At 40.7% G+C, this 27,945-nt stretch overlaps 1 protein-coding gene across 1 annotated transcript in view; it reads right to left on the reverse strand.

The window, feature by feature from the left end:
- Positions 1-27,945, reverse strand: part of cdh16 (cadherin 16, KSP-cadherin) — a 163,059-nt gene that overhangs the window by 53,456 nt on the left and 81,658 nt on the right. Inside the window, exons 9-10 of the mRNA XM_034192397.1 lie at positions 11,328-11,478; positions 7,725-7,937 (exon numbers count right to left, since the gene is read on the reverse strand). Of these exons, the coding sequence (XP_034048288.1) occupies positions 7,725-7,937; positions 11,328-11,478 (364 nt within the window). The remainder of the gene's footprint in view (positions 1-7,724; positions 7,938-11,327; positions 11,479-27,945) is intronic.

Genomic DNA, 27,945 nt, shown 5'->3' on the forward strand with positions numbered 1-27,945 from the left:
AGCCCTAACTATAAGCTTTAGCAAAAAGGAAAGTTTTAAGCTTAAGCTTAAAAGTAGAGAGGGTGTCTGTCTCCCTGATCTGAATTGGGAGCTGGTTCCACAAGAGAGGAGCCTGAAAGCTGAAGGCTCTGCCTCCCATTCTACTCTTACAAACCCTAGGAACTACAAGTAAGCCTGCAGTCTGAGAGCGAAGTGCTCTATTGGGGTGATATGGTACTATGAGGTCCCTAAGATAAGATGGGACCTGATTATTCAAAACCTTATAAGTAAGAAGAAGAATTTTAAATTCTATTCTAGAATTAACAGGAAGCCAATGAAGAGAGGCCAATATGGGTGAAATATGCTCTCTCCTTCTAGTCCCCGTTAGTACTCTAGCTGCAGCATTTTGAATTAACTGAAGGCTTTTCAGGGAGCTTTTAGGACAACCTGATAATAATGAATTACAATAGTCCAGCCTAGAGGAAATAAATGCATGAATTAGTTTTTCAGCATCACTCTGAGGCAAGACCTTTCTGATTTTAGAGATATTGCGTAAATGCAAAAAACATATTTGTTTAATATGCACATTGAATGACATATCCTGATCAAAAATGACTCCAAGATTTCTCACAGTATTACTAGAGGTCAGGGTAACGCCATCCAGAGTAAGGATCTGGTCAGACACCATGTTTCTAAGATTTGTGGGGCCAAGTGCAATAACTTCAGTTTTATCTGAGTTTAAAAGCAGGAAATTAGAGGTCATCCATGTCTTTATGTCTGTAAGACAATCCTGCAGTTTAGCTAATTGGTGTGTGTCCTCTGGCTTCATGGATAGATAAAGCTGGGTATCATCTGCGTAACAATGAAAATTTAAGCAATGCCTAAGGGAAGCATGTATAAAGTGAATAAAATTGGTCCTAGCACAGAACCTTGTGGAACTCCATAATTAACCTTAGTCTGTGAAGAAGATTCCCCATTTACATGAACAAATTGTAATCTATTAGATAAATATGATTCAAACCACCGCAGCGCAGTGCCTTTAATACCTATGGCATGCTCTAATCTCTGTAATAAAATTTTATGGTCAACAGTATCAAAAGCAGCACTGAGGTCTAACAGAAGAAGCATAGAGATGAGTCCACTGTCTGAGGCCATAAGAAGATCATTTGTAACCTTCACTAATGCTGTTTCTGTACTATGATGAATTCTAAAACCTGACTGAAACTCTTCAAATAGACCATTCCTCTGCAGATGATCAGTTAGCTGTTTTACAACTACCCTTTCAAGAATTTTTGAGAGAAAAGGAAGGTTGGAGATTGGCCTATAATTAGCTAAGATAGCTGGGTCAAGTGATGGCTTTTTAAGTAATGGTTTAATTACTGCCACCTTAAAAGCATGTGGTACATAGCCAACTAATAAAGATAGATTGATCATATTTAAGATCGAAGCATTAAATAATGGTAGGGCTTCCTTGAGCAGCCTGGTAGGAATGGGGTCTAATAGACATGTTGATGGTTTGGATGAAGTAACTAATGAAAATAACTCAGACAGAACAATCGGAGAGAAAGAGTCTAACCAAATACCGGCATCACTGAAAGCAGCCAAAGATAATGATACGTCTTTGGGATGGTTATGAGTAATTTTTTCTCTAATAGTTAAAATTTTATTAGCAAAGAAAGTCATGAAGTCATTACTAGTTAAAGTTAAAGGAATACTCGGCTCAATAGAGCTCTGACTCTTTGTCAGCCTGGCTACAGTGCTGAAAAGAAACCTGGGGTTGTTCTTATTTTCTTCAATTAGTGATGAGTAGTAAGATGTCCTAGCTTTACGGAGGGCTTTTTTTATAGAGCAACAGACTCTTTTTCCAGGCTAAGTGAAGATCTTCTAAATTAGTGAGACGCCATTTCCTCTCCAACTTACGGGTTATCTGCTTTAAGCTGCGAGTTTGTGAGTTATACCACAGAGTCAGGCACTTCTGATTTAAAGCTCTCTTTTTCAGAGGAGCTACAGCATCCAAAGTTGTCTTCAATGAGGATGTAAAACTATTGACGAGATACTCTATCTCACTTACAGAGTTTAGGTAGCTACTCTGCACTGTGTTGGTATATGGCATTAGAGAACATAAAGAAGGAATCATATCCTTAAACCTAGTTACAGCGCTTTCTGAAAGACTTCTAGTGTAATGAAACTTATTCCCCACTGCTGGGTAGTCCATCAGAGTAAATGTAAATGTTATTAAGAAATGATCAGACAGAAGGGAGTTTTCAGGGAATACTGTTAAGTCTTCAATTTCCATACCATAAGTCAGAACAAGATCTAAGATATGATTAAAGTGGTGGGTGGACTCATTTACATTTTGAGCAAAGCCAATTGAGTGTAATAATAGATTAAATGCAGTGTTGAGGCTGTCATTTTCAGCATCTGTGTGGATGTTAAAATCGCCCACTATAATTATCTTATCTGAGCTAAGCACTAAGTCAGACAAAACGTCTGAAAATTCACAGAGAAACTCATCGTAACGACCAGGTGGACGATAGATAATAACAAATAAAACTGGTTTTTGGGACTTCCAATTTGGATGGACAAGACTAAGAGTCAAGCTTTCAAATGAATTAAAGCTCTGTCTGGATTTTTGATTAATTAATAAGCTGGAGTGGAAGATTGCTGCTAATCCTCCGCCTCGGCCCGTGCTACGAGCATTCTGGCAGTTAGTGTAACTTGGGGGTGTTGACTCATTTAAACTAACATATTCATCCTGCTGTAACCAGGTTTCTGTAAGGTAGAATAAATCAATATGTTGATCAATTATTATATCATTTACTAACAGGGACTTAGAAGAGAGAGACCTAATGTGCAAGTGCAGTGCAAGACTCAAAGCATCTTGCACTGCCATTACAATTGTGCCTTTGGATTACCAGTGATTTCATCAGTGTGACTGTGATTGGCTGTGGGGGTCCATGCCATCACTTGTTAAGTAACTCTATATTAACAGACATCCTGATGGCCCTTAAGGCACTGAGTATATATATACTCAACAAAAATATAAACGCAACACTTTTGGTTTTGCTCCCATTTTGTATGAGATGAACTCAAAGATCTAAAACTTTTTCCACATACACAATATCACCATTTCCCTCAAATATTGTTCACAAACCAGTCTAAATCTGTGATAGTGAGCACTTGTCCTTTGCTGAGATAATCCATCCCACCTCACAGGTGTGCCATATCAAGATGCTGATTAGACACCATGATTAGTGCACAGGTGTGCCTTAGACTGCCCACAATAAAAGGCCACTCTGAAAGGTGCAGTTTTGTTTTATTTGGGGGGGATACCAGTCAGTATCTGGTGTGACCACCATTTGCCTCATGCAGTGCAACACATCTCCTTCGCATCATCCGTGAAGAGAACACCTCTCCAATGTGCCAAACACCAGCGAATGTGAGCATTTGCCCACTCAAGTCGGTTACGACGACGAACTGGAGTCAGGTCGAGACCCCGATGAGGAGGACAAGCATGCAGATGAGCTTCCCTGAGACGGTTTCTGACAGTTTGTGCACAAATTCTTTGGTTATGCAAACCGACTGTTTCAGCAGCTGGCCGAGTGGCTGGTCTCAGACGATCTTGGAGGTGAACATGCTGGATATGGAGGTCCTGGGCTGGCGTGGTTACACGTGGTCTGCGGTTGTGAGGCTGGTTGGATGTACTGCCAAATTCTCTGAAACGCCTTTGGAGACGGCTTATGGTAGAGAAATGAACATTCAATACACGAGCAACAGCTCTGGTTGACATTCCTGCTGTCAGCATGCCAATTGCATGCTCCCTCAAATCTTGCGACATCTGTGGCATTGTGCTGTGTTATGTGTCGGACGCAGCTCGGAGAACCGACCAGCGTTTGAAGGACCCAGTATGAAATAAGCAGAGCACGGTACAAAGGCTAACTGAATTTAATACATAACAGTGATACAAAAAATAACAGAAAGTGCGGTCTGGCGTGGTGCGCTCCCAGCAGCGCTAACGGTCTGGAGCCAGAAGCTGTTCGGACCCAAGGACCCCGCCGACACCCCCCAGGTGGCCGCAACAAACCAAGTCTGTGAAAGAAGGAACCATTATGTGAGTCCACACTCTACACACAGAGAGAACACTTAAAGGTGTACAAACAGCAAACACTTCCTGGCTTAATTACTAATCAGCTTCCCAACCTGCAGGCATGGAACATCCAGTTCACAAAACTCCACTGCAGTGGAAGCCGATACATGACTAACATACAGCTCAATATAATAAAGGTGTGAGGGACACCACATTTACTGACTGTATAAACGTTAGTCACAAAATCTAATGTACCTCAGGAAGTGTGCTGATGAGCGTGAGACCTCACCCCCTCCTCTTTCACAGACCGTGCATCAAACCCTGGACGTTCTCTGCATCCACTGATGATGAGATGGCTCCCGAGACGACGATCTCACCCGTCTGGTCACAAGGTCGAGTCTCTGGCAAATACACACTGTATACTCCAGTCTCAAATGCCACCATGTTCCAATCCATATAGATGCACCTCAGCTGTGAGTCCTGACGAGCCGCAGGTGATCAGGGTGAGGTCCTGATAACCTCAGCAACACAGCCACTCAGTCCCAAATGCAAGCCACCTGGAAGGAAAAACAAAAGACAGAAACAAAAAGGCAGCCAGGCCCCCCAGCCATACAACAGTGCTGTGTGATAAAACTGCACCTTTCAGAGTGGCCTTTTATTGTGGGCAGTCTAAGGCACACCTGTGCACTAATCATGGTGTCTAATCAGCATCTTGATATGGCACACCTGTGAGGTGGGATGGATTATCTCAGCAAAGGACAAGTGCTCACTATCACAGATTTCGACTGGTTTGTGAACAATATTTGAGGGAAATGGTGATATTGTGTATGTGGAAAAAGTTTTAGATCTTTGAGTTCATCTCATACAAAATGAGAGCAAAACCAAAAGTGTTGCGTTTATATTTTTGTTGAGTTGAAGTTGCAATCTGTAATATTCCTGAATCCCAAACTGGGAGGCATTTATTGCATTACCCTCCCCACCTCCTGCCTCAGCACTGCAGAATCAAGGCAAGGCAAAATGCATGTAGAAATAAAGAGCTGTGACTTCATAGATGCATTTACAAACACACTATTCATATACTGGGATAATTCATTAAACTTCAATAAATAAAGACCCTTACAATCGGTCGGAACAATCAAAATATTGTATGGTAGGTGCATAAAATTTTGAATTTCCCATATAAATAAATGATTGTTATCGGGCCTTTAAAGCCCACACCACAAGGCTGAAAAACAGCTTCTTTCCTCGAGCTGTTACAGAACTGAACAGACACGCCCAAGCTCCAGTTAGAACAATCGCATCAATCTAATTAGAACAAGGGCGGACATGTGCAATATTTGTTTTTCACTTTTTAAATTTTTAGGTATATTTATTACTGTTTTTAAGCTATTTAAGGGTTTTTATTAAGTTGGGTATTTTTAATGTTATTTGATGTTTTAAAGGGATACATGCAATATGGGACATGTGTAGGATGGGATAAGTGCAATATGGGACAATGACAATGTGGGATAAGTGCAATTCGAGTTATGTTTGTCTCCTAGCTTACCCCCCCCCCCCCCCCCCCAATCTGATGTTTTTTAATATTTATTGAAGTATGTGTATGGGTGAGAGTGTTTGAGGGTGGTCATTGTTTTTGAGGATGCACAAGCAAATTTCGTTGTGCTGATTGCTGTGCAATGACAATAAAGCTGATTCTGATTCATAATAAGCCCATTTCCACCACAGGAACTCGTCTGCTGTTTGGGCAGGGGGGGGCGCTAGAAAAGACTCTACAGGTAGGTACTCCTGATCAGCTCTGCAAAAACGGGGCTCAATACAGGAGAATGCAACAGAAAGCACCAAGCCAGACTAGAAAAACAAGAGCAAGAGCAGAAGAATCGAAACAGAATATGAATTGCAGAGGCAATAGATGTACCGATGAGGAGGTACAGGCCTTCTTGGCTTTCAGTTTGATAATATCATTCAACGTGTATCCTGAAAGGAGATAGCAGTAAGTAGTAAATCAGGATCCCACAGACACACTGAGATAATGACTCCTAATGAAATCCTCAATTACAGGTTTCTATGCAGGATACAATTTGTGTCTGTTGCTTTAAATAGAAAGGAGCTGCTACTTGTCATGTGCAACTTGGTCTTCAAAGATGTTCATCTTTCTTCAAAAGACAGTGAGGGTGTTTTGCACAGACTCTCTCACTGTGTGTCTCACAGAATAAGCATTAGTCTACATATGTGGTGGTGGTGGTGGACTTCAGAAGACAAAAGACCAGTCAAACCCAGTTACTATTAATGGAACTGAGGTGGACAATGTGGACTACTACACTACCTGGGTGTACACAAACTGGACTGGACTGTAAATACAGATGCTGCGTATAAGAAAGGTCAGAGCTGACTGTACTTCCTCAGGAGGCTCAGATCTTTCAGTGTTTCAATGTCTGCAGAAATATGTTGCAGATGTTTTATCACTCAGTGGTCTCCAGCGTCTTCAATGCTGTAGTGTGCTGGAGCAGTAGGCTGAAGGCAGCTGACATGAACAAACTCAACATGCTCATCAGGAGAACTGGCTCTGTCCTGGGGTGGAGCTGAAGTCTGTGATGGAGGTGTCAGAGAGGAGGATGCTGAGGAAACTGCTCACCATCTTGGACAACACCTACCCCAAGCATACCACACTGGTGTCCTGACAGAGCACCTTCAGCAAAATACTGAGGCCACCGAAGTGATCCACAAAATGCCACAGGAGGTCCTTCCTACCTGTGGCAATCAGACTGTATAACTCCTCCCCCTTCTGCAGGATAATGCATAATGATCAGAGTTCTTCAGTTACTCAGAGCTATGTGTAGTATTGTCAAACATCTTGTACAAGCGTCTTTCGGTCATTTTGCATAAACATGTTGTACTCATTGTTAAAAAAAGTAATGTTTACTGTTTCAGCACTCTGTCAAAACAATTTCCTTTGGGATTAATAAAGTTCTTTCTTAATCTTATTCTTATATGGACTTCGTTTATATAATGTTATGACCAGTCAGACCTGTGATGGATCTGTGTGACTTTGATGGCCAGGTCAGGTCAAATCTCCCCGCCCCCACCTGTAAGGTTTCTTTTTTTTTCAAGTTTCTTTAAATTATGTAACTATACAAAATAAAATAAATCAGTTTCAATTGTTGCTGTACTTCTGAGTTCATAAATCACAAATCCTGTTGTCGACTTTTCGGTGTCCATTTGGATCCAGATGTATTTGTCACTGAAACAGTTTTCTTTTACACACCATATGTTTGATTTATAAAAGAAAACCTAATTCACAAATCATAACAAAACCTGTTGGTCATACATATTACATGATGACCAAAATGACAACAAAAAATAAAAGTTCCAGATGTGTTACAGTGAAAGATATAGTCAAGGAAAGCTGATGTCAATAAAACTGCTCCAATATAAGAATTAGGTTTAAAAACATGCAAAAATGTTTTTAATCCCAATGTAAAATTCCAGTATAGGTAAACCTTGGTGATGGTGCACTATCAAAGGTTCTTCCTACTTGATGTGTTCATCTGTTACTTCATTTCAAAATAGCATTTACGTTATTTAAATAATGCTTCTGGGAAGCCTGCAAAAGGATACAAGTGCAAGTAAAGGTTTTATTTAATCAGTGATGTAAAGTCACCTTTGGCATCCTCGGCAGTGATCGTGAGCGTGTACTGGGGTGCTGTGCCCTCCATGCTGTCTGCTTGCACGGAGATGACTCCTGAATCAGGGTCAACTCTAAAGAGGGCACGAGGACTTTCTGGAATTTGACCAACTAAGCGGTAGAAGATCCGCACGTTGTCTGTCTTGGGGTCGTCATTATCAGCTGCCTGCACTGTCAGAATTTCTGTCCCTGAGGAAAGATACACCAGTAAATTACTGTACATGCTTCCCCCAAAATTATCCCCACCCCACAATGCACAGACACACACATTTTAGTCATCTGGAAATACTTCAAATAGGATTTTTAGAAATAAGACATTTTAAAAGTCACCCATAGGAACCTAAAGCAGTTTGTTCTTTTCAAAGCAGGTACTGTATTTATTTTTGTCTTGTTTTTTTAATAGTTGTTGCTTTTATTTTATCCTGCAGTGGAATAGAGGAGAGGAGGGGTATACTGGTAACAACAGCCTTGTTTAATCTGTACCCACCAAATTCCATTTAGGTTAACAGACTGTCTCAAGTAATTCATTTTGGAAAATCTGTCATTTTAAAGCATCTACTAAAAAGCTTTTATACTGGCACCTGATATGTCACGCATGCTTTTTATGAGCTTTGGGGACTTTCCCTAGACTAACACGAATCCGTCAGCTTTTACAAAAGGTTTCTGGCACCCACACCAGTGTCCCTTCCAGCCAGTGATTCCTATAAATTACTGTTGCTACTCTGAAACAAGCATTACCGAGCAAAAGTGATGCACAATGACTGCATTTGTTATTCTTGCAGTGCATTTCTAATAAGATTAAAAAGTGTTCACTATTTACAGTTTATACAAATTCTGTATTTACACAGAAACATTGCAACAGTGAACATAATGCATCATGTTATTTGTTTCGTTTGATTTTGCTGATTGTGTAATACATCAGCAAACGTATTGATACTTAGAATATTTTACACTCAATGTAAAGTGCAACGCAATTCTTGTAGAAACAAACAAATAAATGAAAATTTACATAAATTTAACAAAGGAATTTCATTTTAAAAGATAATAAATAAATACATTAATAAAATACAAATAAAATACACATAATATGGAATTTACCAAACGATATTAAAAGGTTGATAATGTATTCAATGATCTCTCCCATAATGTTTCTTTTTTCCCTACAACTGTTATGACATCATAATATGCAAATAATATACAAATTAGCCTATGGCGTAATTTAGCAACTTTTAGGACAGCCTATGGCTACTTTTCTTACTGAAGAGTTGTCAACACTGTCTCTTTAGCTCAGATGCTGCTTGATGCAGCTGGTAGCGGAGAGTGTGTGTCATTTTAGAGTATTTTATTATAAATATTCACGTTGAGTGAAACTCTCGTCAGATTTAATGCTGTAAGCTAACGGTGTTAGCACTTTTACCAGCTATCGGTAGCTTCATCTTTTAGGTCCACTTAATGCATAATTACTGAGAAAATATGCAGCTCATAACTTTTAATGTTCACAACAAAGTAAACCGTTAGAAGAACTGAAGCACAGTCCCCCAAAAATCTGATTTAATAGGGCACCGCAGTCTTGTTTGAGGTCTGGCGCTAAAAGGGTAAAATATGACGCATATAATGTAATTTCTCTACTTGTGGGAGAATAACCACGGCATTTTCAGTGGGTTTTTGGGCAAATTACACGCAAGCAAAATGAAAATGCAAAGAAAAAGTGACAATGCAGTTGGGAAAGTGGACAAGTGACACCATTTTTTCTACAAGAAGGTCAGGACCGGGGATCCTACCTGCCCAGATGGAATGTATCCTGCGGGCTATGTCCTCGACTCCTGGGGGTCTTCGCGTGTTGCATGCTTGGCACCTTTCTCCATTGAGGATGTCGAGGATTTATTCATTTTTGGTCTCATGGCAGCAGGGCTGGTACTTTTTGGCTTATGTGCTGCCCTGATCTACCGGAAAATTGGCAAGACGGCGGCATCAAGAACCACGGGCCCTTGCTTATCCGTCATGATTAACGAGATTAGCAAGGCAGTGCATTCTCAGACTACGTTGACTCTTGAACTCAGACGCAAATTGGATGACACCTTGGAGCTGATGTGTGCCTTGCAGTTGAAGCTGAAGGTTTCGGAGGCCATTGAATATTCTTAATTCATAATTGGGAATATTCTAAATTCATAATTGGGATTTGGCTGTTCAAGTGGAACTGTTAAAAGTGTTTTTCATTGCTCAGCTACAACACTCCAGGCTTATCTAGCCTCAAAGACAAATTGCCCACTGTTTACCTCCAGAGGAATTTATTCAGGCCTTGGTGAGATTATTCGGCTCCATTCTTATCTCAACCCACAAAGACAATAAACTGACAGACTTACACATGGACTGAAGCATGCTCCAGCTTTTCCCTTTACTCCCTTCCTGCCCCCCCCCCCCCCCCCGCTGCAGGCCCCCGTTCTTCCCAAGCTGGCAGGTGGCGCGACTCCAGTTGCAGCGGCTACCACACACTCACATCGCCTCAATTTGGAAAACGGGCTGTTTCATTAGTGCACATAAACAATGTCAAATGTATATGTGTTGTCTTAATTCTGATGTGTGCCATTATTACGGTAAACAAGTAATAATTGTGGATTAATTGCTGTTTGTCTGTGGAATGTGAGTGTGGCAATCTCATTGTTGTAATGATAATGATAATAAAGCTATCCATCCATCCATCCATCCATCCATCCATCCATCCATCCATCCATCCATCCATCCATCCATCCATCCATCCATCCATCCATCCATCCATCCATCCATCCAAGTGTTGCGGTCTGTTTATGACCCGGAGCACAAACATATCAAGGCGGTTTTGCAGGCGAGAGAACAGCGCTACTCTGGTTAGCTGTGTAGGCTAAGACAACCGACATGACGCACCCCATCTGCCTCATTTTCTCTTCTCCACTGGGAACCAAAAAAAAAAAAAAAAACTTTTCGCGACTGCTTCGGTGATTGCAGCCGAAAACAAAACAGTACAGCGTTTTTTCCATGTGAACTTATGCTGTGTATATATTGCACAACGGAGTGGAGTTCCCCATAAGTGGTCACGTCCCGCGATGTCACGCAGGGTTCAAAGGAGACTGCAGTGCCCTATAAACACCCGAACCCAGGGTAGGTGGCTTTGAGTCTGAGAGGGGCGTGTTCATACATCTTTCGTCACATGTAGAGCCGCCCACGATCCACCTCTTTATGCATTAGTGAGTTCATTGTTTAGCTGCTGTGAACATGGCGCCATACAGAACATGACGCCGTACAGAACACAGCCCAGACATGGGCTCTTCTGGGTCTCTAAAGAAAACCAATGGGTGACGTCACATAGGCTCTGTCCAGTGTTGACAAAGTGTTTGTGTCAAAATTTACCAGAATTTAACTTAAAATGAAATATTCACACAGATTACTTCAGCCACACATATATCTCCTTGGAGGAATGTGTGGATCTGCGAGAATTACACTGAAATGGATTGAAATACATTTGGAAATTTTGCGTGGAAGATTCTCATGTGGCTGGCCTGTGAGAAAGATAACATATAGATTATATAAATAGTCCTCATTCACCTCGAGCGGATAACTCTTTGACCACAGCATGATATTGTGCCTGTGGAAAGGTGGGCCTGTTGTCGTTGGCATCACCGACCATTACCCTCAACTCCACAGGCTTGGCAATCTCTCTGCCATCTGTACGCTCCACTACGATACTAATCTGGAACTGACAGCATAGATTACATGAGAAACACAAGGTTATTAAAGAACATAATCTGGATTTCATGTTATGTAAGTGCTGCATTGTTCTGGTTTGACCTCAGTTCTAGATCTCAAAAGTATCTCGCTCTTGGCACTCCACCGCCAGAGTGCTCGCCAAACTCAGTCCTGTTTGATTTCTGCCTGAATGTGCACAGTGTTATTACTTTCACCACGCTGCACCTCTGAGGGTACAAAGCTAACAAGATGAAGAGCATGATCACTCATGAAAATTAGTGACTGAATTAACAGAACTGTTTTCAGCATTCAGGGGCTCTTCATCCACAGACCATCAGTCAATTGCTACAGTCACTGAATGCATCACTATCCTTTTACTGTCGAAAAGATCATACTGTATCTACTCCACATTTTCCATTTTTTCTTGAATGAATGAATGAATGAATTTATTTGAATATGTGTATAGTACACAAGACAAGACAAAACAATATCATTACTACATAAAAAAGTACATATTACATATTTGTCACGATACAGCATACAGAGTACATACAAAGACTTTAGACCCATGATTTGCAATCTAAACAATATTTACAGTGATATACAGTTCATGATTAATCAATCAATCAATCAATCAGTTTTTTTTATATAGCGCCAAATCACAACAAACAGTTGCCCCAAGGCACTTTATATTGTAAGGCAAGGCCATACAATAATTATGTAAAACCCCAACGGTCAAAACGACCCCCTGTGAGCAAGCACTTGGCGACAGTGGGAAGGAAAAACTCCCTTTTAACAGGAAGAAACCTCCAGCAGAACCAGGCTCAGGGAGGGGCAGTCTTCTGCTGGGACTGGTTGGGGCTGAGGGAGAGAACCAGGAAAAAGACATGCTGTGGAGGGGAGCAGAGATCGATCACTAATGATTAAATGCAGAGTGGTGCATACAGAGCAAAAAGAGAAAGAAACAGTGCATCATGGGAACCCCCCAGCAGTCTACGTCTATAGCAGCATAACTAAGGGATGGTTCAGGGTCACCTGATCCAGCCCTAACTATAAGCTTTAGCAAAAAGGAAAGTTTTAAGCCTAATCTTAAAAGTAGAGAGGGTGTCTGTCTCCCTGATCTGAATTGGGAGCTGGTTCCACAGGAGAGGGGCCTGAAAGCTGAAGGCTCTGCCTCCCATTCTACTCTTACAAACCCTAGGAACTACAAGTAAGCCTGCAGTCTGAGAGCGAAGCGCTCTATTGGGGTGATATGGTACTACGAGGTCCCTAAGATAAGATGGGACCTGATTATTCAAAACCTTATAAGTAAGAAGAAGAATTTTAAATTCTATTCTAGAATAAACAGGAAGCCAATGAAGAGAGGCCAATATGGGTGAGATATGCTCTCTCCTTCTAGTCCCCGTCAGTACTCTAGCTGCAGCATTTTGAATTAACTGAAGGCTTTTTAGGGAACTTTTAGGACAACCTGATAATAATGAATTACAATAGTCCAGCCTAGAGGAAATAAATGCATGAATTAGTTTTTCAGCATCACTCTGAGACAAGACCTTTCTGATTTTAGAGATATTGCGTAAATGCAAAAAAGCAGTCCTACATATTTGTTTAATATGCGCTTTGAATGACATATCCTGATCCAAAATGACTCCAAGGTTTCTCACAGTATTACTAGAGGTCAGGGTAATGCCATCCAGAGTAAGGATCTGGTTAGACACCATGTTTCTAAGATTTGTGGGGCCAAGTACAATAACTTCAGTTTTATCTGAGTTTAAAAGCAGGAAATTAGAGGTCATCCATGTCTTTATGTCTGTAAGACAATCCTGCAGTTTAGCTAATTGGTGTGTGTCCTCTGGCTTCATGGATAGATAAAACTGGGTATCATCTGCGTAACAATGAAAATTTAAGCAATACCGTCTAATAATACTACCTAAGGGAAGCATGTATAAAGTGAATAAAATTGGTCCTAGCACAGAACCTTGTGGAACTCCATAATTAACTTTAGTCTGTGAAGAAGATTCCCCATTTACATGAACAAATTGTAATCTATTAGACAAATATGATTCAAACCACCGCAGCGCAGTGCCTTTAATACCTATGGCATGCTCTAATCTCTGTAATAACATTTTATGGTCAACAGTATCAAAAGCAGCACTAAGGTCTAACAGAACAAGCACAGAGATGAGTCCACTGTCCGAGGCCATAAGAAGATCATTTGTAACCTTCACTAATGCTGTTTCTGTACTATGATGAATTCTAAAACCTGACTGAAACTCTTCAAATAGACCATTCCTCTGCAGATGATCAGTTAGCTGTTTTACAACTACCCTTTCAAGAATTTTTGAGAGAAAAGGAAGGTTGGAGATTGGCCTATAATTAGCTAAGATAGCTGGGTCAAGTGATGGCTTTTTAAGTAATGGTTTAATTACTGCCACCTTAAAAGCCTGTGGTACATAGCCAACTAACAAAGATAGATTGATTATATTTAAGATCGAAGCATTAAATAATGGTAGGGCTTCCTTGAGCAGCCTGGTAGGAATGGGGTCTAATAAACATGTTGATGGTTTGGATGAAGTAACTAATGAAAATAACTCAGACAGAACAATCGGAGAGAAAGAGTCTAACCAAATACCGGCATCACTGAAAGCAGCCAAAGATAACGATACGTCTTTGGGATGGTTATGAGTAATTTTTTCTCTAATAGTTAAAATTTTGTTAGCAAAGAAAGTCATGAAGTCATTACTAGTTAAAGTTAATGGAATACTCAGCTCAATAGAGCTCTGACTCTTTGTCAGCCTGGCTACAGTGCTGAAAAGAAACCTGGGGTTGTTCTTATTTTCTTCAATTAGTGATGAGTAGAAAGATGTCCTAGCTTTACGGAGGGCTTTTCTATAGAGCAACAGACTCTTTTTCCAGGCTAAGTGAAGATCTTCTAAATTAGTGAGACGCCATTTCCTCTCCAACTTACGGGTTATCTGCTTTAAGTTACGAGTTTGTGAGTTATACCACGGAGTCAGGCACTTCTGATTTAAAGCTCTCTTTTTCAGAGGAGCTACAGCATCCAAAGTTGTCTTCAATGAGGATGTAAAACTATTGACGAGATACTCTATCTCACTTACAGAGTTTAGGTAGCTACTCTGCACTGTGTTGGTATATGGCATTAGAGAACATAAAGAAGGAATCATATCCTTAAACCTAGTTACAGCGCTTTCTGAAAGACTTCTAGTGTAATGAAACTTATTCCCCACTGCTGGGTAGTCCATCAGAGTAAATGTAAATTTTATTAAGAAATGATCAGACAGAAGGGAGTTTTCAGGGAATACTGTTAAGTCTTCTATTTCCATACCATAAGTCAGAACAAGATCTAAGATATGATTAAAGTGGTGGGTGGACTCATTTACTTTTTGAGCAAAGCCAATAGAGTCTAATAATAGATTAAATGCAGTGTTGAGGCTGTCATTCTCAGCATCTGTGTGAATGTTAAAATCGCCCACTATAATTATCTTATCTGAGCTAAGCACTAAGTCAGACAAAAGGTCTGAAAATTCACAGAGAAACTCACAGTAACGACCAGGTGGACGATAGATAATAACAAATAAAACTGGTTTTTGGGACTTCCAATTTGGATGGACAAGACTAAGAGTCAAGCTTTCAAATGAACTAAAGCTCTGTCTGGGTTTTTGATTAATTAATAAGCTGGAATGGAAGATTGCTGCTAATCCTCCGCCTCGGCCTGTGCTACGAGCATTCTGACAGTTAGTGTGACTCGGGGGTGTTGACTCATTTAAACTAACATATTCATCCTGCTGTAACCAGGTTTCTGTAAGGCAGAATAAATCAATATGTTGATCAATTATTATATCATTTACCAACAGGGACTTAGAAGAGAGAGACCTAATGTTTAATAGACCACATTTAACTGTTTTAGTCTGTGGTGCAGTTGAAGGTGCTATATTATTTTTTCTTTTTGAATTTTTATGCTTAAATAGATTTTTGCTGGTTATTGGTGGTCTGGGAGCAGGCACCGTCTCTACAGGGATGGGGTAATGAGGGGATGGCAGGGGGAGAGAAGCTGCAGAGAGGTGTGTAAGACTACAACTCTGCTTCCTGGTCCCAACCCTGGATAGTCACGGTTTGGAGGATTTAAGAAAATTGGCTAGATTTCTAGAAAGGAGAGCTGCTCCATCCAAAGTGGGATGGATGCCGTCTCTCCTAACAAGACCAGGTTTTCCCCAGAAGCTTTGCCAATTATCTATGAAGCCCACCTCATTTTTTGGACACCACTCAGACAGCCAGCAATTCAGGGAGAACATGCTGCTAAACATGTCACTCCCGGTCCGATTGGGGAGGGGCCCAGAGAAAACTACAGAGTCCGACATTGTTTTTGCAAAGTTACACACCGATTTAATGTTAATTTTAGTGACCTCCGATTGGCGTAACCGGGTGTCATTACTGCCGACGTGAATTACAATCTTACCAAATTTACGCTTAGCCTTAGCCAGCAGTTTCAAATTTCCTTCAATGTCGCCTGCTCTGGCCCCCGGAAGACAATTGACTATGGTTGCTGGTGTCGCTAACTTCACATTTCGCAAAACAGAGTTGCCAATAACCAGAGTTTGATCCTCGGCGGGTGTGTCGTCGAGTGGGGAAAAACGGTTAGAATTGTGAACGGGTTGGCAGTGTACACGGGGCTTCTGTTTAGAACTACGCTTCCTCCTCACAGTCACCCAGTCGGCCTGCTTTCCCGGCTGCTCGGGATCTGCAAAGGGGGTAACTAACGACGGCTAAACTACCTTGGTCCGCACCGACTACAGGGGCCTGGCTAGCTGTAGAATTTTCCAAGGTGCGGAGCCGAGTCTCCAATTCGCCCAGCCTGGCCTCCAAAGCTATGAATAAGCTACACTTATTACAAGTACCATTACTGCTAAAGGAGGCCGAGGAATAACTAAACATTTCACACCCAGAGCAGAAAAGTGCGGGAGAGACAGGAGAAGCCGCCATGCTAAATCGGCTAAGAGCTAGTAGCTACGCTAAGCTAGCGGATTCCTAAAAACACGCAAAGTGAATAATGTGTAAATAATTTAGAGGTGATTCAGCAGAGGGAGTGCTTTAGTTAAGGCACGTAAAGATTACACTGGGAAACAAATCGTAATCTAGATAACTAGATCAATCTAACTGCGCAGATTAAACAGCTAACAGATACAGAAAAACACCGCTGTGCTCCGGAACAGGAATTGATACAATACCGCAGTGAGAGCCAACCACCAATAGAGGCCTAATATGATTAGAGTCCAGCAGGAGATTACCAGATTGTGTTATTTGGGAACATACAGTGAGGATGAGATAGAAAGAGAAATAAGGGTATAGATGAGAGGAAGAGGACATGATGTGTGTTAATATACTACTGATTCCAAATGCTCTAAACCAGGGGTGGGCAATTAATTTTTACAAGGGGCCACATAGGCAACTTGAATGATGTCCGAGAGCCACACCATCGATAACTCGGCTGTCTCCCATTACAAATTTTACAAAAAATTACCTATTTAATAGCTTTTATAGGTAATTTTTATTATTGTAATAATATGTAAATATTTAAATATACCCAAATAAACCTCTCTAATGATTTGCAACACACAGCTTGACATTTTTAATATATGTAATAATAATCACAGACCTCATGAGGGCCGGACAGAGACATGCAAAGGGCCGCATGTGGCCCCCGGGCCGCAGTTTGCCCAGGTCTGCTCTAAACCCAAGTTAATACATTGTTGCATTTCTGCTGCACTCACAGAAATATTTACCCTAACTTTTAAGATTTTTGTAATTTTATTACATGACAAATTCCCATTTACTTTTACTTAATTTTAATACAAACCTATCAAATAAACCTTACATGAAGCATATTCATTAATCCTATTTATTTGAAATGCATAATCCTCAGATTTATGTATTTAGTATTAATAAAATATAGTTAATCTAAATCAATAATAATGGCAGTATTTATTTAAAATACATAAAGTATATTGTTTGAATTGCACAATAATTATGTTACCTATACATAGGTAACATAATAATAAATATGATTAATGAATATGCATCATGTAAGGTATATTTGGTAGGTTTGTATTAAAATTATCTAAAAACAGTAAATGGGAATCAGTCATGTAATAAAATTACATAAATCTTAAAGGTTAGGGTAAATATTTCTGTGAGTGGGATTACATGAGGTTAAAAGCGATGACGGTCAGCAAGTTTGCACTGGGTCAATATGTTCCTAATATCTACACAGTAATTTACTGTACTTTTGTTAAAATATTTGTCTAAACCAATTGTATATCTTGTAAAAACTGGCATCTTTCATTATCTTGTTATCAGCAGCCAGTGGTTTCACCAACACAAGGCCCTGCTTTTGCGACATTCAAGGTTGACCCAGTTAGTCACATGGCCCAAACATGATATGGCATTTTTTGATCACAACATGGGAAGGACCACTTCTTTAACAATGATGTCAATGGATGTCTATAAAAATCTTACTGTAAACTGTGTTCGGGGTCTCTTTCCTGAACGTGTTCCTACGTGACCTTGGGATGGTGAGAACTCCAGATCTGGTATGACTGATTGGTATGATTGACATGAAATAAATGAGTTGTACTTTCTCTAATAACAGAGTCTCGTTGATCCAGGACAGATCCAGAGAACCCAGGGTCTAACATGAATGAGAAACCACAATGCCAAGCTAGAGAACTTTTTCAGTCTGTCCAAAAGGTGCCGTCCAACCTGAATATCTCTTTCATGGAAAATACAGGATTCAGGTGAGACTTCAATGTTTACCATTTCATTGAATGTGAGTGTGATTAAAATACAGCCACATTCTCAATGGTGGCATTGCGTTACAGGGTGGTGATGGTCAAGGCGTTAAAGAGGTGGCCTTGTGACTAGGATATCCTTGGTTCAAATCCACCCTTGGGTAGTGTCCCTAATCCTCATATTATGTGGCAGCACCCTAACATTGGTGTGTGACTGGTTTTGTCCCAATTCAGCAGCTTTACACCTTGAAGGCATCTGCCATTGACATCATAGGTGATGTGACTAGGCTGTCCAACGTCAAAGGCTTCTTTTCAAGCAGCCAGTGTGTGCAGCCCCCCCCCACACACACACAAATTAAGGATACAGCAAGTAGATCCTTCATGGCCCAAAATATCCCATGAGTTATTGCAAAAAACTTTTTTTCAAAGACAAAATGATTGGTATATAAAAAACAAAAAGGCAAAAATAACACTTTTAGGCTCCATATGTACAATTGTAAACAAGTAATATTTATAAGACAAGCATCAATAGTACTGAAAAATGAATACAAAACTACTGTTTACTCACACTATGCTAGCTTGGTGCATGCACCTGTCAAAGTTGCCAGGTGACAGGGGGTAGGGGCAGGGAAATGTAATGGTGCAACATCTAAATGCTGTGTGAGCTTGCCGTCTCATTTCAGAATGTTTTTTTTTCAGGTGTCACCGACCGAATGGTCCCCCCCTAAAAATGGGTCCACCGTGCCTTCACTGTGCATGCATCATTTTGGAGCTCAGCAGCATTATTTCTGAGAGTCACCAGCGATTCACTAATTATCACCTCATTTCTGCTTAAAACTGCACTCCAGTGATCATCTATCTCAGTGAGAGATATCTGACACTTTTGTACAACAATCATTTCCACATACAGTGAGGAAAATAAGTATTTGAACACCCTGCAATTTTGCAAGTTCTCCCACTTAGAAATCACGGAGGGGTCTGAAATTTTCATCTTAGGTGCATGTCCACTGTGAGAGACATAATCTCATGATCCAGAGGAGGCATGGGAGAAGGTCATGTAGTCAGATGAGACCAAAATAGAGCTTTTTGGAATCAACTCCACTTACCATGTTTAGAGGATCAAATCAAATCAAATCAATTTTATTTATATAGCGCCAAATCACAACAAACAGTTGCCCCAAGGCGCTTTATATTGTAAGGCAAGGCCATACAATAATTACAGAAAAACCCCAACGGTCAAAACAACCCCCTGTGAGCAAGCACTTGGCGACAGTGGGAAGGAAAAACTCCCTTTTAACAGGAAGAAACCTCCAGCAGAACCAGGCTCAGGGAGGGGCAGTCTTCTGCTGGGACTGGTTGGGGCTGAGGGAGAGAACCAGGAAAAAGACATGCTGTGGAGGGGAGCAGAAATCAATCACTAATGATTAAATGCAGAGTGGTGCATACAGAGCAAAAAGAGAAAGAAACATTCAGTGCATCATGGGAACCCCCCAGCAGTCTAAGTCTATAGCAGCATAACTAAGGGATGGTTCAGGGTCACCTGATCCAGCCCTAACTATAAGCTTTAGCAAAAAGGAAAGTTTTAAACCTAATCTTAAAGTAGAGAGGGTGTCTGTCTCCCTGATCCGAACTGGGAGCTGGTTCCACAGGAGAGGAGCCTGAAAGCTGAAGGCTCTGCCTCCCATTCTACTCTTAAAAACCCTAGGAACTACAAGTAAGCCTGCAGTCTGAGAGCGAAGCGCTCTATTGGGGTGATATGGTACTATGAGGTCCCTAAGATAAGATGGGACCTGATTATTCAAAACCTTATAAGTAAGAAGAAGAATTTTAAATTCTATTCTAGAATTAACAGGAAGCCAATGAAGAGAGGCCAATATGGGTGAAATATGCTCTCTCCTTCTAGTCCCCGTCAGTACTCTAGCTGCAGCATTTTGAATTAACTGAAGGCTTTTCAGGGAACTTTTAGGACAACCTGGTAATAATAAATTACAGTAGTCCAGCCTAGAGGAAATAAATGCATGAATTAGTTTTTCAGCATCACTCTGAGACAAGACCTTTCTAATTTTAGAGATATTGCGCAAATGCAAAAAGCAGTCCTACATATTTGCTTAATATGTGCATTGAAGGACATATCCTGATCAAAAATTACTCCAAGATTTCTCACAGTATTACTAGAGGTCAGGGTAATGCCATCCAGAGTAAGGATCTGGTTAGACACCATGTTTCTAAGATTTGTGGGGCCAAGTACAATAACTTCAGCTTTATCTGAGTTTAAAAGCAGGAAATTAGAGGTCATCCATGTCTTTATGTCTGTAAGACAATCCTGCAGTTTAGCTAATTGGTGTGTGTCCTCTGGCTTCATGGATAGATAAAGCTGGGTATCATCTGCGTAACAATGAAAATTTAAGCAATGCTGTCTAATAATACTGCCTAAGGGAAGCATGTATAAAGTGAATAAAATTGGTCCTAGCACAGAACCTTGTGGAACTCCATAATTAACCTTAGTCTGTGAAGAAGATTCCCCATTTACATGAACAAATTGTAATCTATTAGATAAATATGATTCAAACCACCGCAGTGCAGTGCCTTTAATACCTATGGCATGCTCTAATCTCTGTAATAAAATTTTATGGTCAACAGTATCAAAAGCAGCACTGACGTCTAACAGGACAAGCACAGAGATGAGTCCACTGTCTGAGGCCAAAAGAAGATCATTTGTAACCTTCACTAATGCTGTTTCTGTACTATGATGAATTCTAAAACCTGACTGAAACTCTTCAAATAGACCATTCCTCTGGATGAGAACAACCCCAAGAAAACCATCCCAACCATGAAGCATGGGGGTGGAAACATCATACTCTGGGGGTGCTTTTCTGCAAAGGGGACAGGTCGACTGCACCGTATTGAAGGGAGGATGGATGGGGTCATGCATTGCAAGATTTTGGCAAACAACCTCCTTCCTTCAGTAAGAGCATTGAAAATGGGTCATGGCTGGGTCTTCCAGCATGACAATCACCCCAAACACACAGCCAGGGCAACTAGGGAGGGGCTGTGTAAGAAGCATTTCAAGATCCTGGAGTGGCCTGGCCAGTCTCCAGACCTGAACTCAATAGAAAATCTTTGGAGGAAGCTGAAACTCCAAACCTGAAAGATTTGGAGAAGATCTGTATGGAGGAGTGGACCAAAATCCCTGCTGCAGTGTGTGCAAACTTGGTCAAGAACTACAGGAAACATTTGACCTCTGTAATTGCAAACAAAGGCTACTGCACCAAATATGAACATTGATTTTCACAGGTGTTCAAATACTTATTTGCAGCAGTAACATACAAATAAATTATTAAAAAACATGCATTGTGATTGGTGGACAGGTTGGAGTGTGATTGATTGAGTGTGTGAACAGGTGTCTTTTATACAGGTAACAAGTTCAAACAGGTGCAATTAATACAGGTAAAGAGTGCAGAAAAAGAGGGCTTCTTAAAGAAAAATTAACAGGTCTGTGAGCCAGAATTCTTGCTGGTTGGTCGGTGTTCAAATATTTATTTGCAGCAGTAACATACAAATAAATTATTAAAAAAATCATACATTGTGATGTCCGGATTTTTTTTTTTTTTTTTAGATTATGTCTCTTACAGTGGACATGTACCTAAGATGAAAATTTCAGACCCCTCCATGATTTCTAAGTGGGAGAACTTGCGCAGTGAAGGCAGGGTGGACCAGTTTTTAAGGGGGGACTGTTTCGTTTGCAACACCGGCCTCCACTGTGTTTGAAGAGCTGAAGCCTGAAGAGTTTTGTGGGATATACCATTAGAAGGGTGCAGACCCTGAACTGGAACACAGTGTGTGTGTGTGTGTGTGTGTGTGTGTGTGTGTGTGTGTGTGTGTGTGTGTGTGTGTGTGTGTAAATGGGTGACTGTGAGCATCAGTGAAAAGCATTTTGACCGTGAGAGTGCAAGAGACATTCAGTCCATGTACATTAGTAACATTTGGTTTGAGAGGTTGCATTCAGTTCAAGGGCCTTGACTTTCACATGGGATATAAAGTACAAACAAGCACAGTTATGAAGTTAAAGATGTCTGTCATGTCACCATGTAATCATGACACATAAACAGTATTTGGCTACATCCAAATACTCGTAATTTCTTACTAGCTTTGGAAGAAATAAATCAGCGCGTCACAATCCATGGGGTATCCAAATACTCAATAGGCATTTAGTAGGAGTTGAAGAGTACCTGGATGATCTGTTACACCTAGTGTGTGCAGACAGACTGCACTATCCAATGAGGCAGCTGGAGCCTGGTAACTAAATAATAATAATAATAACAATAATAATAATAACAATGACTTGGATTTATAGAGCGCTTTATAATTGGTAACATACCCAAAACGCTTACAAATTGGATTAGTATTCATTCATGTGTTCACAAGTTCTACTTTTTCATTATGTATAACTAGCTGGGGTACCCGGCGCTGCCCGGGTTAACCTTTTTTAGACATAAGCCAAATGCCAATCATTTTAATCAAAACAATTGCCCAACATTTGTTTTTGTAATGCTGATGTCTTATAAATATAATGGTTAATGGGCTAAAGTTTGTCCAGCAAGAGGTGGACTCCCCAAACTAAGTGGAAATAATTGGTTAAAAGACAAACACATTTGAAGTCCTTCATGCAGACTTTGTTTTGCAATCAAATTTATAACAAAATTACACACAAAAGGTAGGTAACAGTAAATGTGAATTTCAATGAATCAAAACTAAGGTAGTGGTGTATTTCACTGTTTTTACATTGCAATTTTACAAACATAAAATGAATGTATTCAGACAGGAAGGCAAAGTGGGTTGTACAGGACAGTCAGGTGCTTAACAGTTGAGAACATAAAGTAGCTGAAGAAAGGGATTAAATAAACAGAGATGGCCAACACCTGTACAGGGCTGGAAATTTGAATCTGCCTGGTCATACCCACAGCTGGCTATTTTGGGGGTAATTTTCAGTTCAACTTTTTAAAAAATGGTACCAGTTTGTTCCCCATGTCATGAGGATTCAGAATATATATCATTTTTATGGCTACATATTATATCGTAGTTTGGGAGTTTATCCCGGACAGACAGAAGTGGCAGCATGAAAAGCACATGGTACAACACTGTATGGTCTTATATAAATGGCTATTTTGGAGGTAATTTTCAGTTCAACTTTTTAAAAAATGGTACCAGTTTGTTCCCCATGTCATGAGGATTCAGAATATATATCATTTTTATGGCTACATATTATATCGTAGTTTGGGAGTTTATCCCGGACAGACAGAAGTGGCAGCATGAAAAGCACATGGTACAACACTGTATGGTCTTATATAAATGGCTATTTTGGAGGTAATTTTCAGTTCAACTTTTTAAAAAATGGTACCAGTTTGTTCCCCATGTCATGAGGATTCAGAATATATATAGTTTTTGGGGTTATATATTATAGTTTGGGAGTTAATCCCGGACAGACAGACAGACTGACAGACAGATGTAGCCCTTTATGTATATAGATACACTACTTGGCTACATTACTGTTACGTCTGAAGTCAATGATCATTTCTTTAGTTTTAGAAACATGCAAATCCAAGACATTTTGTTATCACACCAACAAATAAAATCCGACAAGGCCACTCCATGGACTGATTCTGTACCATGGAGAAGGGACACCAATGTAGTGTCATCAAAAAATTTGATCAGATAGGTGCCGATGATCAGACTAATCAAAATTTTCAACAGTTTAAAAATCCGGACGAAGCGCCCGCTGCAGGAACGAGGCTGTGCAAAGGTTAAACGATGCCAACGACAGTCAACAAAGGTCCAGATTTCTTGTTTCGTCAGGTCTTCATCACCCTTCGTTAAGTGCCGTGTGACTGGGCCATAAGTCTGATCTACATCTGACCTGTATTCTGGATTTAGCGGATATTTGATTCTTTTTAACATTGAAAAGCCGTTATGATATATATTTTGTATTATATTTTAGCTTATGAAAAGTCACTTCTGACAGGACTTTGACCTTGAAATTTTTTTCCAAGGTAAAAATTTGTGGAATTGGAAACTAGTGTTGGAGGAGGTTTGTGCTGTACAAGCGCAGTGCTCTAGTTTAATTTGTTTTGGGAGCTTAAGGAGTTTATTAGAAGAGATGGATTTCCCTTAAGCACACAGTACACGCAAGCCTGAACAGGAAATATCATCCACTCAGTCATCATCACTCTGACCTTTGTCTGCATAACGTGGAGTGGATGTGAAAGTTTCAACACTGTGTCTTATGAGGATAACAGTGATGGGGATGTTTCTGTGTAGGTTCTCAGTTGTCCAGGTGGTTTCCATAGTAGAGAAGCTTGAATCTTCGACTGGACTGGGTTGCTTGACACGAGGACGTTTTGCTTCAAATCGCAGAATCAGCTAAAATTTTTGCTCTGGTAGTCTGACTTCTGTCTTGGCTCTTGTAGAGAAGAATAAACAGACGCCAACAAAAGCTGGAGTTTTTAAACCTAACCAGACCCCTCCTACCGAGAGGCTGACTGCTATAGGCTAGTGACTAAACAATAGCGCTTATTAGCACCTATAGGGATCCTGTCCTTAGGTCTCTTTGTCCTCTGGTCTCTTTGTTTTCTGGGACTTTGAACAGGCAGCTCCAGACAGGGGTTTACAGAAAACCCACTCACACTGACCAATATCTGCTCTTTGGCTCAAACCACCCCCTTGAACACAAGCTCGGGGTTATCAGGGGTGATCAGGACACAGAGCCCTACAGGTGCCCACAACTGCAGAGGGAAGGGCTAAAGAACAACAACTTGTACGGAAAGCCCTCACAGTATGTGAGTACCCACGATGGTCCCTGGGCAAAGTGCAGAAGTCCCAGAAAACAAAGAGACCAGATAGACAGGACACGGAGACAAGAAGAAGAGGAGTGTCTCTCCCTTATTTAGTAGGAGTAGGGGAAAACTACAGAGGATCTTCAGACAGCACAAAATCCCAGTTTACTTTAAACCGGTTAACACCTTGAGACAGAAATTAGTTCACCCTAAGGACAGGATCCCTAGTTACAAACAGAGCAATGTAGTGTATTCTATCAGATGTCAGGAAAACTGCAATGAACACTACATAGGTGAGACTAAGCAACCTTTACACAAAAGGCTATACCAGCACCGCAGAGAGGGCGCACATGGACCTCAGTCTGCAGTTCATCTCCACCTGAAAGACACTAACCACATGTTTGAGGACAAGGAAGTTAAAATCTTAGCCAGAGAGAAGAAATGGTTTGAGAGAGGTGTCAAGGAAGCATTCTATGTGAAACAGTTGAAACCCAGCCTTAACCGGGGAGGGGGGTCTGAGACACGCTTTGTCCCCTGTTTACAATGGGGTACTCAGGTCAAAGCAGTTTCATTCTTTTGTTCATGGTAATGAGTCATTCACGTCATCAGGAGAGTCGCCAAGGGAGCCATCAGGAGAGGCTTCCGTCCCCTCATTAGGAGGGACAGCTGCCCTGTCATTAGGAGGGTACTAACTAGAGCACAATAGGTGTTAATTAGAGCTATTGTTTAGTCACTAGCCTATAGCAGTCGGCCTCTTGGTAGGAGGGGTCTGGTTAGGTTTAAACAACTCCAGCTTTTGTTGGTGTCTGTTTATTCTTCTCTACAAGAGTCAAGAGAGAAGTCAGACTACCAGAGCAAGAATTTTAGCTGAGGAAGCTTCTGCGATTTGAAGCGACACGTCCTCGCGTCAAGCAACCCAGTCCAGGGGATGAATGATTCAAAGACTGAACGTTCAAAACAGGGATTTATTTTATTTGTTTGGGATCTATGGCCCTCCCAGATCTATATATGGACAGCATATCCAACAAAGTGGCTAATGAGCTAAATAACACATTAGGATTGGTTTATATTGTTGCTGAGCAACTTGCTGCTGATAAAGGATGTGCTTTGAATTGTATGAGACATGGCTAAAGCCTGATATATACTTGACTTTGAACTAGGCCTTTCCACCAGGCTTTGCTAATATTCATAGTACTTGAGATGTAAGACCACACAGAGAGGTGGCTGTGATCTATAGGGCAGGTTTTTTTTCCAAGTTATATCAACCAAACAAAGGTTTGGTGGGTATGCAAGAATCACGCTGCTTGTCTGCCCATTTGTATATAAGACTTGCAACTATAACTCTTCTGAAATTGGTTGGTCCCCCTCCCAATATAAAAATGGAATTTACCCCACACCACCCCCACTTGTCCGCAGAGTTCCAGTCGCAGTGATCCTCAGGGATGACAAACAGAAGCGAAAAAATACTGTACAAAATAAAGTTATTTTTGTTTTGTTCTTCTGTTAGTATTACAGTTATTTTATTGTTGATTTTTGTTTAAGTTTAGTTTCATGGTCATGATGCAATACTTCACATCCTTGTCCACACATGCCTTATGAACCCACCAAGTGAGGCTATCTGATAATCACATTCTTTCAACAACACACACATACACTCCACCCTGGGTTTTTGGCAAGACTTTTGCTGGTCTATAGTGGAAACATTTCATGAGCCCAGCACACCATCACCTCACCTTTTTGGGACAATTCACTCACATGAGTGCATGTGGTCTTGTCATTCATAGGGTAGGTGCTGGATGTGACAACCATAACTTTGTCTGGAGGAAACTAGCAACAATATTTACACTGCACTACATGCCACCTTGTACATTATTGACATTAGACAGTTTCAATTTCAATTTATTTTTATTTATATAGCATCAAATCACAACAAAGTTGCCTCAAGGCACTTCACACAAGTAAAGTCTAACCTTACCAACCCCCAGAGCAAGCACAAAACTCCTTCTGAGGAAGAAACCTCAAGTAGACCAGACTCAGAGGGGTGACCCTCTGCTTGGGCCATGCTACAGACATAACTTACAAAACAATTCACAAAACGAATATACAGGAAATGTTGCCGGTGCACAGGACAGGAGAGTTTCTGGAACAGATACCACAGCCATCTCTGGATGGAGCCACACCTCAAACAGAGAGAAAAGAAAAAAAAAACAGAATCAGACATCACAAAGACAACAAATACAGTGTAATTTGTCAACATTAAGCAACAAGAAAAACAAAAGAAATGCTAGAGTGATCGCTGGCCACTAGCCCTAAGCTTCACTAAAAGACCCAGACTTTAGAAAAAGCTGAGGCCGTGGCACACTTGAATTAAAAGAGTAAAAAGCATAGTAACATACTATGCCAGTATGCTAGCCATACGAAAGGGAAAATAAGTGCATCGTAAGTCTGGACTTGAAAGTCTCTATAGAATCTGACTGTTTTATTGATGCAGGGAGATCATTCCACAGAACAGGGGCACAATAAGACAAAGCTCTTGTATAATATAATTCTGAAGTGGTTGTAATTTATTTGAGATAAGTGTGTTTGTGTTTTAGTAATGATGCTGAAATGTGGTTTCAGTTCTTGCTTGCTGTTTGTTCAATTCATTTAATTTCATTTATATAGCACCAAATCACAACAAAGGCCTCAAGGCACTTCACACGAGTAAGGTCTGAGATTACCAAGCCCTGGAGCAAGCACACAGGTGAAAGTGGTAAGGAAAAACTCCCTGTGGTGATACTGAGGAAGAAACATCAAGTAGACCAGACTCAGAGGGGTGACCCACTACCTTAGGCCATTCTAACA

Source organism: Thalassophryne amazonica, chromosome 2 (assembly GCF_902500255.1).
Source record: "Thalassophryne amazonica chromosome 2, fThaAma1.1, whole genome shotgun sequence".
Classification (NCBI taxonomy): Eukaryota; Metazoa; Chordata; class Actinopteri; order Batrachoidiformes; family Batrachoididae; genus Thalassophryne; species Thalassophryne amazonica.